This window comes from Mustelus asterias, chromosome 2 (assembly GCF_964213995.1).
Source record: "Mustelus asterias chromosome 2, sMusAst1.hap1.1, whole genome shotgun sequence".
Taxonomy (NCBI): Eukaryota; Metazoa; Chordata; class Chondrichthyes; order Carcharhiniformes; family Triakidae; genus Mustelus; species Mustelus asterias.
The window spans coordinates 37,347,677-37,364,972 of NC_135802.1; the positions used below are offsets into that span (position 1 = coordinate 37,347,677).

General features: G+C 40.9%; 1 protein-coding gene across 1 annotated transcript in view; it reads right to left on the reverse strand.

Moving 5' to 3' along the window:
* The window catches only part of svila (supervillin a), a 256,345-nt gene that overhangs the window by 124,616 nt on the left and 114,433 nt on the right, over positions 1-17,296 (reverse strand). Inside the window, exons 8-12 of the mRNA XM_078233529.1 lie at positions 5,658-6,485; positions 5,114-5,284; positions 4,265-4,299; positions 2,976-3,040; positions 2,576-2,724 (exon numbers count right to left, since the gene is read on the reverse strand). Coding sequence (XP_078089655.1) covers positions 2,576-2,724; positions 2,976-3,040; positions 4,265-4,299; positions 5,114-5,284; positions 5,658-6,485 — 1,248 coding nt within the window. The remainder of the gene's footprint in view (positions 1-2,575; positions 2,725-2,975; positions 3,041-4,264; positions 4,300-5,113; positions 5,285-5,657; positions 6,486-17,296) is intronic.

Genomic DNA, 17,296 nt, shown 5'->3' on the forward strand with positions numbered 1-17,296 from the left:
CCTTACTCGACAATGAACTCCATTCACACTTGGGTCAATACTGACTGTACAAACTTCAATACCAGCTACACTTTCAGTACAATTCAAGGAGCCTCAATGCATATTGAGCTAATCCTTAAAGGACAGATTCCTATTAAAAGAACGTTCAGCTATCTCTGTCAGGAGTATTGCACTGAATACAAAACAGATCCTCAAGTGGAAGGAACTTCAAGTCTGAAACCCCAGTGTAATATTTTATCTGTATCCATTATCGTAATAAATCACTGACATTATTGTTGTGACGACTGCTTGGTGTTCAGTTATCTTGTAGAACAATAGGGAATGTGAACTACCCTGATGCTGACATTCATGGTTATGGTGAGATGAGTAGTTGTGAGCAGCAATGTTTGTAGATGGGTTGGGGAGGAGAACCTGAATTTTAATGGGCTGAGATTTCTGGAAAGTGCTGTTCCTCTGAAAATGTGTCCAATGGTAATAGAACGTAGCTTTTTAGGAGCATTAATCATTGAACCTGTTTTACGTTTCTCACCAGGTTGGTACCAGGGATGGGGGGGGGGTTACAGTTATGAAGAGAAATTTAAGAAGGTTGGGTTTTTTACTGGAGCAGAGAAGATCTCAGTAGAGAACTTCAAGATTAGTATAAACTGTGATAATGGTTTGCCACTGTTTAGAATCAAGGAATCCCTACAGTGTAGAAGGAGGCCATTCGGCCCATTGAGTCTGCACCAACAACAATCCCATCTAGGCCCTATCCCAGTAACCCCACATATTAACCCAGTTAATTCCTCTAACCCACACATCCTGGGACACTAAGGGGCAATTTAGCATGGCGAATGCACCTAACCCGCACATCTTTGGACTGTTCAGCAAGTTGGTCACAGAAAAACGTAAATTTAAGAATTACAGAATTGTTACAGGACAGGAGCTGGTCATTCAGCCCATCGTATCTGCACTGGCTCTCTGAATAAGTAACTTACTCCGTGCCATGTCCTTGCCTTCTCCCTGCAATCCTGCACAGTCTTCCTTTTCAGATAACAGTCCGATTCCCTTCTGAATGATTGAACCTGCCTCAACCAGACTCTGAGACAGCACCTTCCAGACCTGAACCACTCGCCGCTTCGAAATGTTTCTCCTTGTATTGCTTGCGCTTCTTTAATCAATTACTTTAAATCCATGCCCTCTTGCTCACAATCCTTACATGAGTGGGAACAGTTTCTCCCTATCTGCTCAAAAACCTTCATGATTTTGAATACCTCCGTCAAATCAGCTTTTCTCCAAAGAAAAAAGTCCCTCATCCTTGAAACCAGTACTTGGAATATTTTCTGCCAAGCCTTCACATCCTTCCTAAAGTGCACCACCCAGAACTGGACACAATACTCCAGCTGGGGCCAAACTAGTGCGCAACATACCAAAAACAGAAAATGCTGGAAAACCTCAGCAGGACTGACAATGCCTGTGGAGAGAGAATAGAGCCAACGTTTCGAGTCCGGATGACCCTTTGTCAGAGTTGTATTCAACATAACCTCCTTGTTCTTGTACTCTATGCACCTTCTAATAACGATGATGGCAAATGAAATTAGGGAAAAAACTAGTTAGAAAATGTGGTTAAAAGTGGAATTGTCCATCACACTTAAAGTTAATAGTTTGAAGAACAACAGGTGAATGCTTAAAAAAGAGCAATAATGCAGGTTAAAGAAAAAGTGGGGGAGTGGTATGTGACCAGGTGTTCATGTGGGGAAATACACTGTTGCAGAATTGGCAGGCCGAATGGTCTGTTTCTGTGCTGTTACACTCTACGGTTTCTTGGTAATCTTCCCACTTGTCTATCTGGAACCACCCTGTCGCATTTGGACACCAATGTGCCGAATTATCTCAAACAAGAGAGAATATAACCATCTTTCCTTGATATTCAATGGCATTACCATCACCGAATCTCCCACTATTGACTTCCTTGGGGGTTACCACTGACCAGAAACTGAGCCGGACCAGCCACATAAATACTGTGGCCACAAGAGCAGATCAGAGACAGAGTTCTGGAGTGAGTAACTCATCTCATGTCTCCCCAAAGCTTGTCCCCAAGGCACATTGCAAAAGCAGTATAAAAGGCATAAAAGGCTGTGTGTCTGACTGCTTGTAGAAGATCCCGTTGTAAATTCACGCAGGCATAAAACATGTTTTTTGGGCCTCCTGCTGAAGTTTTCCCCTGTCTATGCACCATTGAACCAAGTGGCGGGGGCTTGGGAGGAAAGCAATACAGTATGCTGTATGATACAGTAAGCAATGCAGACTAAATACACAGACAATGGTTAGAGCATCCACTTTATCAACTTTTAAGATAAATTACTTTTCTGTAATCGGTCAATGAGCTGCCCTTTCTTTTGGTCGTGCCCTTAACCATTGCCATGCCAGACAACAGGTGTGTAAAATAAGTCCCATTGTTCCTGGACAGTCCCGGGTTGCTCCACAACTGTCTGAATCCCAACTTTTAGCTCTTCACCAGAACAGGGAGGGGAAAAAAAATTCCATAGAGGTAGGTAACAAAACGAATTAAACGTTTGTATCTTTTCAAATTTACCTGGCTGCAATAACTACTTCTTCAGTTGTAATAGGTTGGGTACGGGAACGATCTTGCATACGCCGCAATCTCCGTTCCACCGCTGAATTTCTTGACCGAGGTTTCGCAGCCAGAGATGCGTCCAATGCCTTTGTTGCTTTTTCCATCTCCTAACACCAAAAATCATAAAATGAAATTGCATTTTATACTTTACCAGCACTTCTGAGAGAAAGCCAAGCTGTGCTAAAACTTGAGTTAAAAACAAGTGAGTAAGACACTTGAAGGGAGGTAAGAAATACAAAAAACACATTTGCATTACATCACAAATCAGACATAAAACCAGATGTTCCTGGAATCTCAAATGAGATCAGCTGCATTTCTTCACAGCATTATTTATTACCAGTAAAAAAAAATTACATACACGAAAAAGCGACCTCTTTGCAGACACACTCATTTTTGCTCGTTCATCCAACTTCTCTTCGTCAACTGCAAGTGAAAAGTAACAGCTAGTCATGGTTGGAATGAGATTAAGAAATATGAATCTTAAAAGTTGTTCAGTGCAGTGGAAGAAGAGGAGAGGAAATAACTCCAATCCATTCCCACAGACATGCAAGTACAACCACCACCAAATGTGCACAGCAAAATGAAAATTATGGCCTTGATTTTAGTATAGAGGCAAATTCAACAAAGAGGGACTGTTGTGCTTCTGGGAAAATGGGAAGAATGGGTTTTCTAAACATCCAGCAGATTTTAATTGCTGGGCTCCTTTTCCGGCATGGACACAATGGGCCGAATGGCCTCCTTTTGTGTTGTAACCGTTCCATGATAATTCATTCAGATGGGTTCCAGGCAGCCTGATTGACAGGCGAGACTAGAGGCCTTTCGAGCAGGAAGCCTATTTCACAAGGTTACAGGTTGCAAGCACTGTAAGGTGGGGAGTGAGAAAGGGGGATCAGAGGGCAGGCGGTTAAGGAAGCAGACAGATGAGGGTTGGAGGGTGCCGGGGAGGGGGAGGAATATTGGGTAGTTTGTTGGACTGGGAGTATATGCTCCTACTTCTCCTGCAGGGCTGTAAAAGGTACTTGCTTTATGGATGTAGTCCTTCAGTGTGTAATCTCTGACAGAATCCCAGCCCACATGATTTTGCGAGTTAAGATTCAGACCTATGTTTATTAATATTACAGTCATAACATTGATAGAAAACTTTTGAGACTTAGCAAGAAATAGGAACAATTTCTAAATGGATCTTGTTTCTACTTCTTTATCATAATGATAATTTTTCTTGTGTTACTACAAACCATGAAAACATAATTCTCACTGTAGTGAAATGCTCTGCTTCAACAGTAACCTGTTTGGGGAATTTGGCAGTAAAATGTTCGAAAACGCTGATAAGCAAAGCAGTCTGAATGAAAATGGAAACTTAGATTCTCCCGTGCTCAGTGCTTTTGAGTTACAATCATCATTGGAATTATTGCAATTTGAAAATCAAGGCTCAGTCATACTAAGCAACATACGAATATCCTGACATGGTAATTTATACACCAGCAATTGGAGATGTGTAAATGCAATGTACAAGATACACACACCTGCGTTTTCCACATTCCAATTTATCCACACAATTTAGAATGCATCAAGTCTTGCTAGTCTCACATTCATTTACGATGCAAGTACAGGTATATGTTACAGATAAAAAGAAGAACCAAAACTTGCCTTCAGTCGATTCCAATTGTGCAATTGGCCCTGGCCTACAAGATAAAGATTAACAAATTATTTGGATGAAAACTGTGGGTTTGAATTTTGCTTTAATCACCCTCAAAATACATTAATGCAGAACAGCATGCCAGCAATTTCCAAAATGGAAATGGGTAATTTATGTTGGAATTGCCTTACCACATTGAATGAAAGTTAGGGTTGATCCCCATTACTCAACGTGGTATTTTAGATATTTAGAGGTTACTGTTCTGATGTGATGTGATGAATTAATTAAAGATTCATTGGTAAGTTCCTAATGTAGCATCTCAGTAGTTTGAATTTATTGCTGTTGCTGGATTTTTATGACATTTAGTCCAAATGCAATTTCAGGGAGATTATTTGATTGCTACAATACCTACACACTATTGACCAAAAAGAAAAGTTCAAGACTTTGCACTCAATTAAAGCAAATAGTTGTTTAACGTTCGGTTGAATACTTTACTATTTTCAATTCTGCAATCTTTCCACATTCAAAAGTGTACAAAAACGTAATTGAAAAGTAAAGGAGAAACCAAATGAAAATGTCCTCTTCTGGGACAATGATCAAGTAGCACGCAGTTTGTACACTCAACATTTCTGACCAATACTCTTCATCCTTGTATTTCCGATCAGTTATAGAATTGGGAAGTATAGAGTAGAAGTCACAGAGGTCACAGTTGCATGCTTGCTTGTCATCATCTCCACAAACAATAATAGCCTCATGGGCTTCTATTGGAAATTTGACTGGGGCTTTTAAAACTACATGATCAGAAATTAGCGGGCATAGCAAAAACATTCAATATAATTAATACACATATACCGGCCTACCTAGCTGTCTCTTGTCGCTCTGCTGTAGTTATAGGCTGTGTTCTAAACCTCTCAGAGGTCTTCCTATTCTCACCAAAGGAAATGTAACGCCGTGGCCTGCGATGGGCTTTCTCCATCTCAGCAGGGGCAGCCAAGTCAAGGCCTGATGTCACTAAGTCAACATTAGCTTCACTTTAAGCATAGAATAGAAAATGCACAGGAGAGAAAGAGCAAAAGAGAGCAAGCGAGGGAGAGGAACAAGAGAGAGAAAAAAAAGGAAAGTTATAAAAGAACCCCAGAGAAATAGCCCTTCAACAGTTTACGTCACACCACATGCTTATATCATGCATGGTAGTTAGCAAACTTAGCAACTACACAGCATCATAACTTGCACAGGCCAGCAACAAGCATATTGCAATGTTAACATTTCACATGACTACTTTTCACAAAGTAACGGCTGCAAGCGAAAGCTCAGGTGTGTCTTGCAAGTTCAATTTCTGAGCTGTTATCAGTGCAAATGCACAACAATCGAGCAAAACAAGTCAGCATTCAAAGTACCACCTACAGGTCCTGGTTTCGGCTGGCGTTGGCTGTCTCCATGTAGGCTCTTCGAAGTTTGGCAACAGATACCCTGGTGGCCACCGTACCAGCATCGCCACTAAGTAGATCTGTCGTGGTGCCCTGAAGTTCTTCACTGTTTGGGATGTCTACCTTCGGTGCCTCAAAGTTATCGAGTATTGAATATTTCAGTTTATATTTTTCAGGAGATGCTACTTTGATTTGGTCTTTTCCTGTTCCAGCATCTGCATAAGAATGCACCCCAGGCATTTTCTGGGTATACATGGCTCTCTCACCCCTGTGATTGGTATCCTTAGGTTTGTACCAGTCAATTATAGATGGTCCCAGAAAATGTGGTTTTTCATCTTCCTTATGCACAACTTTCATGTCGCAGACGGATTCTTCAGGATTCTTCTCTTGCTTGCGAACTTGAGAAGGTAGAACAGCTTTGCGGCTTTTCAACAAGTTTCTCGTGCTGCCAGGCTCATTCAGTTTTGACTCAGGGCTGTAAACACATCTTCCAAACTCTGTCTCATTTGTCTCTTCAACTCTGGCTGTTGAAAGGTTGGTACTGCCTGGTACACGATTACCAGCTGTGCTGTTTTTGTACTCTTTTGTCATTGTGTTGGCACTGTCTTCAGGATCAGTAGACTGAACAAAGACTGGTTGGTGAACTGCAATGGGCTCACTAACTGTATTAACAGTTGGAGATTCTGATGTGAGGGAGGTACAATGAACTGGCATTTGTTGCAGTCTTCTTTGAGTGATGTCTTTGACTATTTCAGGGCTGCTCTGAATTCCTTCATCTTTCAACATTCTTTCTCTAACTTTTACTCTTGAGAGAAAAGGAGGAAACCACTCATTTTTATCATCAAAAGAACAGTCACTTTTATTATCTGTTGTCACCCCACATGGTAGCAGGGCGCCAGCACGCCTTAAAAATAACCAGTGAAAAGACAAACTGAGCAATTTTTTTTAGTCAACAAAAGGGAGAAAGTAATTGTTCTGTCATGCATTAGTTGACGGAACAGGGGATACAGGAGACAAATGCAACAAAGATAACATCCAAGTCCCAGATTCCCCATAACACTGTGCATACTTCACTGACTCACTGAATAGGTATAGCTATCCTTATGTGGAAAAGGTTGTACACACAGGTGCTTCCAACAACCCTCAGAAAAAGAGGATGCAGCATATGTTACAAGATTCCTCGCACTACTGATTCATAAGTTCATAAGATACAGGAGCAGAATTAGGCCATTTGGCCCATCGAGTCTGCTCCGCCATTCAATCATGGCTGATATGCTCCTCATCCCCATTTTCCTGCCTTCTCCCCATAACCCTTCAACCCATTACCAATTAAAAATCTGTCCAACTCCTCCTTACATTTTCATGTTTCTATCTGTTGAAACAAATCCTTTACTACCAGCAGTTTGATTAACTAAAAGGGTTTCAATTTTTAAGCTCCAAACGTACACATTCCCGTATTCTTCCAAACCGTATTTGGATCAGAGCAGCTACGTATTACAGCAGAATTTTGGTGGGTATGGGGGTTTGGGTTCAATATATGCAGGTTGTGAACATTACAGTTCTGCCGCTCCAATTTATATTTAAGATCTTTCTAGAACTAGAACAAAGAGATCTAGGGGTACAGACTCACAGCTCCTTGAAAGTGGAGTCACAGGTGGACAGAGTGGTAATGAAAGGAATTCAGCATGCTTGGTTTCATTGGTCAGAACACTGAATACAGGAGTTGGGATATCTTGTTGAAGTTGTACAAGACATTGATAAGGCCACACTTGCAATACTGTGTACAGTTCTGGTCACCCTATTATAGAAAGGATATTATTAGACTAGAAAGAGTGCAGAAGAGATTTACTAGGATGCTACTGGGACTTGATGGCTCGAGTTATAAGGAGAGGCTGGATAGACTGGAACTTTTTTCTCTGCAGTGTAGGAGGTTGAGGGATGATCTTATAGAGGTCTATAAAATAATTAGTGGCATAGACAAGGTAGATAGTCAACATCTTTTCCCAAAGGTAGAGGAGTCTAAAACTAGAGGGCATAAGTTTAAGGTGAGAGGGGAGAGATACAAAAGTGTCCAGAGGGGCAATTTTTTCACACAGGATGATGAGTGTCTGGAACAAGCTGCCAGAGGTAGTAGTAGAGGCGGGTACAATTTTATCTTTTAAAAAGCGTTTAGTTACATGGGTAAGATGGGTATAGAGGGATATGGGCCAAATGTGGGCAATTGGGACTAGCTTAGGGGTTTAAAAAAAAAAGGGCGGCATGGACAAGTTGGGCCGAAGGGCCTGTTTCCATGCTGTAAACCTCTGACTCTATAACTACAACGATTCATTAGAAGTTCATGAAATCTTCTTTGCTCTCAACCCTTCTCCTCCAAAGTAGTGGTTTACTTCCACTGCTTTATTAGATCAGCAGTGTTGCATCCAATGCTTATTGATCATCATTAATTAACCTGTAAGGACTCTTTGGTGGAACTTTCTCTTTCATGCTCAACTCAACAATATTAAAATCTAAAACATGCCAACTATGAACATTGTATATGAAGAAGTGTTTTTTTCAGCAGTAACAAACACCAAATTAATTGTGTTGGAGGGTGAGCAGAGAGGAAAGGAGTGATATCTATTTAACCTAAGACTGGTAAGCCAGCTACCATTTACTGCATGACTGTACACTTGCAAAACATCGAGTTCATAGCTTCTGTTTAGATACAGGTACCAAACACCCTTCAATGTCTTCAATAATATGCATGTGCATTTATCACTATAGCTATGGAATTATATACATTTTAAGTTTTAACTGATGAACAATAGAATCTTTGAATTTTTTGAGGATTGGGGCAGGGTGGGGTTAGAAACGGACACAATTGTATGCAGATTCTAAAAACTACAATTGACAGAAACAAATAGAAGTGGAATTTACAAAATTGACACGCAACCCTTCTGCATCTTAAGGATCTGAAACCGATTCTCCCATGTAATACTCAGATTTTACATATCTCTCATGTAAATTTTCCTTTAAATATTAGATTCACAAGACCTTGACTCCCTTTCCATCATTAACCATTTATAACTGCTCCACACACTTTTACCACTTGACCCTCATAATCCTATCATTTCTACCCATCAGTTCAAAAGTCATAGAGTCATAGAATCCACAGTACAGAAGGAGGCCATTTGGCCCCATCAAGCCTGCACCGTAAACCCACATATTTATCTTCCTAGTCCCCCTGACACTAAGGGGTCATTTATCATGGCCAATCAACCTAACCCACACATCTCCACTCTATCCTCATAACTGAAGTTTCTCATCTCTGGAATCATTCTTCTGAACCTCTCCTGCACTCTCTCCAATACGTTCACATCCTTCCTATAGTGTGGCACCCAGAACTGTACACAATACTCCAGCTGAGGTCAAACTAGTGTCTGGTATAAGTTCAGCATAATCTCCTTGCTCTTGTACTCTATGCTCCTGTTAATAAAGCCCAGAATATTCTATGCTTTATTAACTGTCCTTTTCTCCTGCCCTGCCACCTTTAATGATCTATGCACATTTACACCCAGGTCCCTCTGTTTCAGCAGCCCTTTAAAAATGCATGTGAAATGGAGCATCAGGGGGGAAAAATGTGGGAAAATAAACGTTGGTGCAGAAGCGGAAGGCCAAGGATTGTCATAAAAAGTGTAGATCTTTAAAATTAACCAACAAAATATTGACAGCCTTTTAAATGGGTGGCACAGTGGTTCGCACTGCTGCCTCACAGGGTCAGGGGCCCGGGTTCAATTCCCGGCTTGGGTCACTGTCTGTTGGGTTACAGACACGTGGATTTCCTCCCACATTCCAAAACAAATGTGCGTGTTAGGTGGATTAGAACATAGAACATTACAGCGCAGTACAGGCCCTTCGGCCCTCGATGTTGCGCTGACCAGTGGTACCAATCTAAAGCCCCTCTAATCTACACTATTCCAATATCATCCATATGTTTATCCAATAACCATTTGAATGCTCTCAATGTTGACGAGTCCACTACTGCTACAGGCAGGGCATTCCACGCCCTTACTACTCTCTGAGTAAAGAACCTACCTTTAACATCTGTCCTATATCTCTCACCCCTCAATTTAAAGCTATGTCCCCTCGTGTTAGCCATCACCATCCGAGGAAAAAGGCTCTCACTATCCACCCGATCTAATCCTCTGATCATCTTATATGCCTCTATTAAGTCACCTCTTAACCTTCTTCTCTCTAACGAAAACAACCTCAAGTTCCTCAGCCTTTCCTCATACGATTTTCCCACCATACCAGGCAACATCCTGGTAAATCTCCTCTGCACCCTTTCCAACACTTCCACATCTTTCCTATAATGCGGCGACCAGAACTGTACGCAATACTCCAAGTGCGGCCGCACCAGAGTTTTGTACAGTTGCAGCATTACCTCCTGGCTCCGAAACTCAATCCCTCTACCAATAAAAGCTAACACACCGTACGCCTTCTTAACAACCCTATCAACCTGGGTGCCAACTTTCAGGGATCTATGCACATGGACACCCAGATCCTTCTGTTCATCCACACTACCAAGTATCTTACCATTTGCCCAGTACTCTGTATTCCTGTTACTCCTTCCAAAGTGAATCACCTCTCACTTTTCCGCATTAAACTCCATTTGCCACCTCTCAGCCCAGCTCTGCAGCTTATCTATGTCCTTCTGTAACCTGCCACTTCTCTCCGCACTGTCTACAACTCCACCGACTTTAGTGTCATCCGCAAATGTACTCATCCATCCTTCTACGCCCTCATCCAGGTCATTAATAAAAATAACAAACAGCAGTAGCCCCAAAACAGATCCTTGCGGCACACCACTAGTAACTGAACTCCAGGATGAATATTTCCCATCAACCACCACCCTCTGTTTTCTTACAGCTCGCCAATTCCTAATCCAAACCACTAAATCACCCTCAATCCCATGTGTCCGTATTTTCTGCAAGAGCTTACCATGGGGAACCTTATCAAACGCTTTGCTGAAATCCATATACACCTCTTTGGTCACCTTCTCAAAGAACTCAATAAGGTGTGTGAGGCACGACCTACCCTTCACAAAACCGTGCTGACTATCCCTAATCCAATTATTCCTTCCTAGGTGATTATAAATCCTATCTCTTATAATCCTTTCCAAACCCTTGCCCACAACAGAAGTAAGGCTCACCGGTCTATAATATCCAGGGTTGTCCCTACTCCCCTTCTTGAACAAGGGGACAATATTTGCTATCCTCCAGTCTTCTGGCACTGTTCCTGTAGATTAGCCATGCTAAATTGCCCCTTAGTGTCGTGGGACTAGCTAGAGTAAATGCGTGGGATTATGGGGATAGGGCCTGGGTGGGATTGTGCAGACTCGATGGGCTGAATGGTCTCCTTCTGCACAGTAGGATTCTGTGAAAAAAGTCCAAAAATGAAGGAAAATGGGAATAAGTGATGATAAAAAATGCATCAGAAAACATAGAAATGTAGTTTAAAAATATTGCAGCCTAACAGGAAAGACTTGTTTGGAAAGACAACTTTAATTTAGATCTTCTTCACTCCTGGGACTTCTTCCCTTGAGATACCTCAGGAATGGTCATGATGGTCAATGTGCATGTATGCTGTGAAAAATAAGATGTGGAAAAATCCAAAAATGTACTGATTTCACTGTACTGAGAAACACATCCCATAAATTATATAACAACAAGACCAGAAGATAGATAGTTACTGAAAATCTAAGAGCGAATTCAGTAACCCTCTTTAACCATTGATCAGTTAGAATATGGAACTCCCTACCACAAGGGCAGATTGAAAACAATAGCATAAATGCATTTAAAACAAAACTAGAAAATCATGAGGGAGAAATGAAAAAGAAAGATATATGGATGGGTGAGATAAAGGAAGCATAAACACCAGTATGGATCTACAGGGCTGAATGGCTGTTCTGTAAATTATTGCTGCAGAGTTGACACTTATTTTTTCATTCATGGCTGTCGCTGGCTGGTCAGCATTTATTGTCCATCCCTAGTTGCCAAAAGGCAGCTCTGAGTCAATCATGTTGCTGTGGCACTGGAGTCACTTGTAGGCCAGACCAAGTATTATTAACCAAAAATATTAACCAAGGTCAAAATAAGGAATTTAACACAATTATGAAAAATAGTGTGCAACATTTTTCAGTCATAGAGGTTTACAGCATGGAAACAGGCCCTTTGGCCCAACTTGTCCATGCCGCCCTTTTTTAAAAAACCCCTAAGCTAATCCCAATTGCCCGCATTTGGCCCATATCCCTCTATACCCATCGTACCCATGTAACTATCTAAATGCTTTTTAAAAGACAAAATTGTACCCGCCTCTACTACCACCTCTGGCAGCTTGTTCCAGACACTACTAAGAAGTGGGCAGTTCTACTAAGATAACCTCTGGCTGTGATTTTACCCACACTGGAGGTTAGATTCCCTATTGTCAGTAGAGTCTTCACTTTTTGGAACATGGTCCATGCTGCAGAAACAGGCAGCAGTATACCAAATCAACACTTTACACGCTATTGCCAATCCTGTCAACTACAGGACCTCAATCAACCCTAAACTACACTGAGGCTTTATTTGACATTCCCTTCCGTTCTCTTAACAAAGATGGTACAATGACAAGAGAAGAGTTGTAATGAGAACATTCTAAGCTTTACATCGGAGCAGTGGAGGGAATGCAAGTCAAAAAGAATGAGGGAGAATTTATTCCTTCCCTGGTCAGCAAGCAAAACATTTGCTCATTCTCATCCTTCAGGTATAAATTGGGCAGAAATGCTTTCGGTCAGTTTGAAACACAAAAGCTCCTAAAATATTCAGAGTTAAAAAACTAGACTCAAGAAAAATCTGGAGTGCATTGGCTTAAGAGTACTCACAATAGGATGTCTTTGGTTCATTATCTCAATTTGTGACCTAAGTTACTACAAGTGAACACTATGGTTAGTTGACTTAAGGCTTTGTTAATAAGTTACTTGGAATACTCCATGTTTTTCATTTTCTACATGGAGGATAAATACTCTACAAAGTAACCCATCCAAGGAATTGATTGTGGTCACAGTGGAAACATGGGCCATGCAATTTCTTTGGCTATAAGACACTTAACTCTGGGCAAAAAATGTTCAAGATTTGTAATAAGCTTAATGCTACGTGCAATTAGTAAACTGGGTGATAACGGGAAGGAGAAAGAATATTACAATTAAAAGATGTTGAAAAGGATATCTTGCAACCAGCAGATAAACTTGTCTTGACTCACCACAGCTTAAAGACTATTTCCCATATTTCATTCTCAAAAGCTGAACTGATTATGCTTTGTGAGTTGCAATCTAAAACTTCAATCATAATGTGTGAATACTGAACAGCATGATCCTTTCTTCCAGGATCACTTTGATGGCACTTAAAATCTTGGTGGGCTCATTTCAAATGCTTTGAACAGACCATACAATGCAAATTATGTCACATGGCAAGTCAGCAGAGTCAAATTTATTTGGTCATCTGTTACCAGACGAGCAAATGGAGGAGTGAATTAGTATAGCAGCAATGATTATATCAAAGAGCTGCAGGAAATTGACTTAGAGAATGCTTAGATATCAAAAAGAGGGTTGGGACACAGACATGTCCAAGTGTGCAAATTATTAGATCAAGAGGCTATTCCTCAGAAAAGTACCTGTGCTACTCAATATTTTCCTAATGGAGCTGAGAACCAGCTCTAAATGTTGATTTCATGAAATAGTCATAACAGAAGTACAATGAGATTTAATTTCTAGAGCTCTGAAGGAGCTAGATACATAAAGAAATGCATCCAAGTAACCAATCTCTGTTTAATAACAGGTTGTCTTACTGTCTTATCAAAAAAAATTATTGAAATGAATGGCCTGAAAATGGGGAGGAGGGTGGAATCTGTCATAGAATCTCTGTTTCAGCAATCCAGCTAGCCAGACTGCTTGAAATTGAACACTACCTCTTGTCCTGATCTAGAAGGGAAGCCTTTATAGTTGATTAAGTTAAAGTAGACGCAGGCACAATCTAGTCAATATATTTGTTGCAATATTAGTATCATTGCTTCAAGGCATGAGCCAGCGCCCAATCAAACTGCAATTATTAAATCTCTCTCAGGGATCGTTGACAATATGAATATCTTGCGCTAACTGTTCTTCTCTTGTGAAAAGTCATAGAACAAGAGTTGTTACAAATGCAGAAACAAACCATCTGACCCACCTATCATGCACTTGTACTTTCCTTCACAAGGCGCCAAGTCCAATCCCACACTCATTTACTTGATTTCTTAAATCTCTCCCGGAGCAGTTACGGACGGTTCTTCACCAAAGATATGAGGCAGAGGACAGAGAATGCCACGTTCTATCCACCTTCAATTTGAAGACCTTTTTTTCTGAACTCCCTTTTACGTCTTTGTGACGAGCTATTTCAGCCCTCGCATTACTATCTTTTGGTACAAGCCTGAAGCATTTAAGTTATGTGGTCCCAAAGCAGTGCTGTCCAATATATTAGTCCCTGGCACCATGTCTAATTGAGAATTCTGATTATGGCAAATGCCAAATTGCATTTCTGGATCAATGAGTCAGTGAAAAGCAGACTATGTTGGTGCTTTTTGATAGTGATGGCAGATGTTTATTAAGTGAATATATAGATGCAAAGTACATTTATCTGTATTCTGCAAGTCTTCGCTGGTGTCTTAAACTAATATTTGCTCCAAACCCATGGACTCCCAGAACTGGTTTGATTACACTTTTACACACCCGATTCCTGGAAGGATTCTATTACATCCTCCCAGTTTCTCTTTTGCATTTGTTTGGATGATGAAACATTCCACATTAGCACTTCCGACATGATTTTCTTTTCCTCAACCAAAGATTTGCCTCTCCCATGATCCCCCCCCCCAACAACACCCCCCTGGAACTCTGGAATGGTTCCTACAGATTAGAGTGTGGCGTATGTAAGCCCACTATTCAACAAGGGAGGTAGAGAGAACAGTAGGGAGGTTGCTGGAATCCATTATCAAGGATTTCATAGCACGGCATTTGGAAAGCAGCGGTACAATCAGACAAAGTCAGCATGGATTTACAAAAGGGAAATCACACTTGACAAATCTACTGGAATTCTTTGAGGATGTAACTAGTAGAGTTGACCAGGGAGAACCAGTGGGTGTGGTTTACTTAGACTTCCAGAAGGCTTTCGACAAGGTCTCACATAGCTGATTACTATGTAAAGTTAAAGCACATGGGATTGCACGTAGTGTCTTGAGATGGCTAGAAAGCTGGTCATCAGACAGGAAGCAAAGAGTTGGAATAAATGGGTCTTTTTCCGATTGGCAGGCAGTGATGAGTGGGATCCGCAGGAGTCTGTGCTAGGGTTCCAACTGTTCATGTTATATGTTAATGATTTGGATGAGGGAACTAAATGTATTATCTCCAATTTTGTAGATGATACAAAATTGGGTGGGAGGGTGAGCTGTGAGGAGGATGCAGAGATGTTTCAGTGTAATTTGGATAGGCTGAGCGAGTGGGCATATGCATTGCAGTTGTAATATAAGGTGGATATATGTCCACTTCAGTAGCAAAGATAGGAAGGCAGATTATTATTTGAGAGAGCTGGATACTCAGTAAAACCTTGGTGTTCTAATGCATCAGTCGCTGAAAGTAAGCACACAAATACAGCAGGCAGTAAAGAAGGAAAATAGTATGTATGCCTTCATTGAGAGAGGTGGATATTCAGCAAGACCTTGGTGTCCTCGTGCATCAGTCGCTGAAAGTAAATGCACAGGTACAGCAGGCAGTAAAGAAGGCAGATGGTATGCTGACCTTCATAGCGAGAGGATTTGAGTATAGGGATAGGGATGTTTTGCTGCAATTGTATAGGGCATTGGTGAGGCCACACCTGGAGTATTGTGTGCAGTTTTAGTGTCCTTATCTGAGGAAGGATGTCCTTGTTACAGAGGGAGTGCAGCAAAGGTTTATCAGGCTGATTCCTGGAAAGCAGGACTGTTATAGGAGGACAGACCACATCAGTTAGGATTATATTCATTGGAGATTAGAAGAGTAAGAGGGGATCTATAGAAACTGATAACATTCTAACAGGATAGGTTCAGAAAGAATGGTTCCAATGGTGGGGGAATTTGGAACTAGGAGTCATAGTTTGAGGATAAGGGGTGAACCTTTTAGGACTGAGGTGAGGAAAATTGCTTCACCCAGAGAGTGGTGAATGTGTGGAATTCACTACCACAGAATGTAGTAGTGGCCAAAATGTCATGTGATTTTAAGAAGGAATTAGATATAGCTCTTGGGCTAAATGGATCAAGGGATATGAGGGCGGAAGAGAGGCAGCATCAGGGTATTGAATTCAATGTGCAGCCATGATCATAGTCAATGGTGGAGCAGGCTAGAAGGGCCAAATGGCCTATTCCTGCTTTTATTTTCTATTTATGTTTCTATGTATTTAATCTTGCATGCCCTATCACAGATCTCACATCTCCCACCACCACTTCCTACTTTCACTTGCTCAAAACTTATTGTATTTCCAATATATTAGTCCCTGGCGTCATGTCTAATTAAGAATTCTGATTATGGCAAATGCCAAATTGCATTTCTGGATCAATGTGTCAGTGAAAAGCAGACTGTGTTGGTGCTTTTTGATAGAGATGGCAGATGTTTATTGAGTGAATATATAGATGCAAAGTACATTTATCTGTATTCACACTGCAATCCAAGTCAGGCCCTTGAATAATACCTGTCTGCTCAGCTGTACAGCAGACTGTTGTTGTAGGTTGATGTTTGCCACTTCCTTTGTTATGTTTCTTGACTTTGAAAGAGCAATGCTACAGCTATAAAGTTGAGCGGTTTTATGGTTAAAGATAGAAAAGAATGTCAGCCTTAGATGACCTCAATAACTTTCGGAGCCAATATGAAACACGTCAAAAAGATGTTACTCTTTTTAGGAAGATTGTTTGAGAACACTCCCATACCCAGAGACAATGCAGGAACACCAAGGCATCAGTTAAACAGGTGAGCTCTTTTCCTTTGTAAGCACAACATAGGATCACTGCTAACAATGCCTGAAATGGAAAGATTGAAGGAAGAGCACCAGAATACTCTCCAGATCTTTTTTCCTGATTGCATGGTTGAGTGAAATAATTTGTTGGCATTGTTGAATGAATAGAATTTATGTGCGCTGATGTGTATAGATTTCATCAGTGGGTAGTCTGGTTTTCATCTCTCAGTTCAAAAGTACACATATAATTACACATGGGAATATTTTAGGTGTCCATAGACACAGACACATTTATTCCAAGTTTCATGCATGTCTACTTTATATGTGAAATATTGAACCAGTTAGTATGCAATGACAGATCAATGTTCTTAATTGTGCCAATAATCAAAGTAGCCGCTTTAAAAAAAGGTCCCTTTCAAGGTAACTAAGGAGGTGGAGAAATTGATCAAGTTCATGACCAGGGGCAGATCTTTGTTGGGCCAGGAGGGGCACCATGCTACCTGTAGAAATAATTTAATTGCTGTCTTTATTCACCACTTACTGTGATCTGTTTTCCTCTTTGTGTGTCCTTTTTCCCCAGTGGTTGATT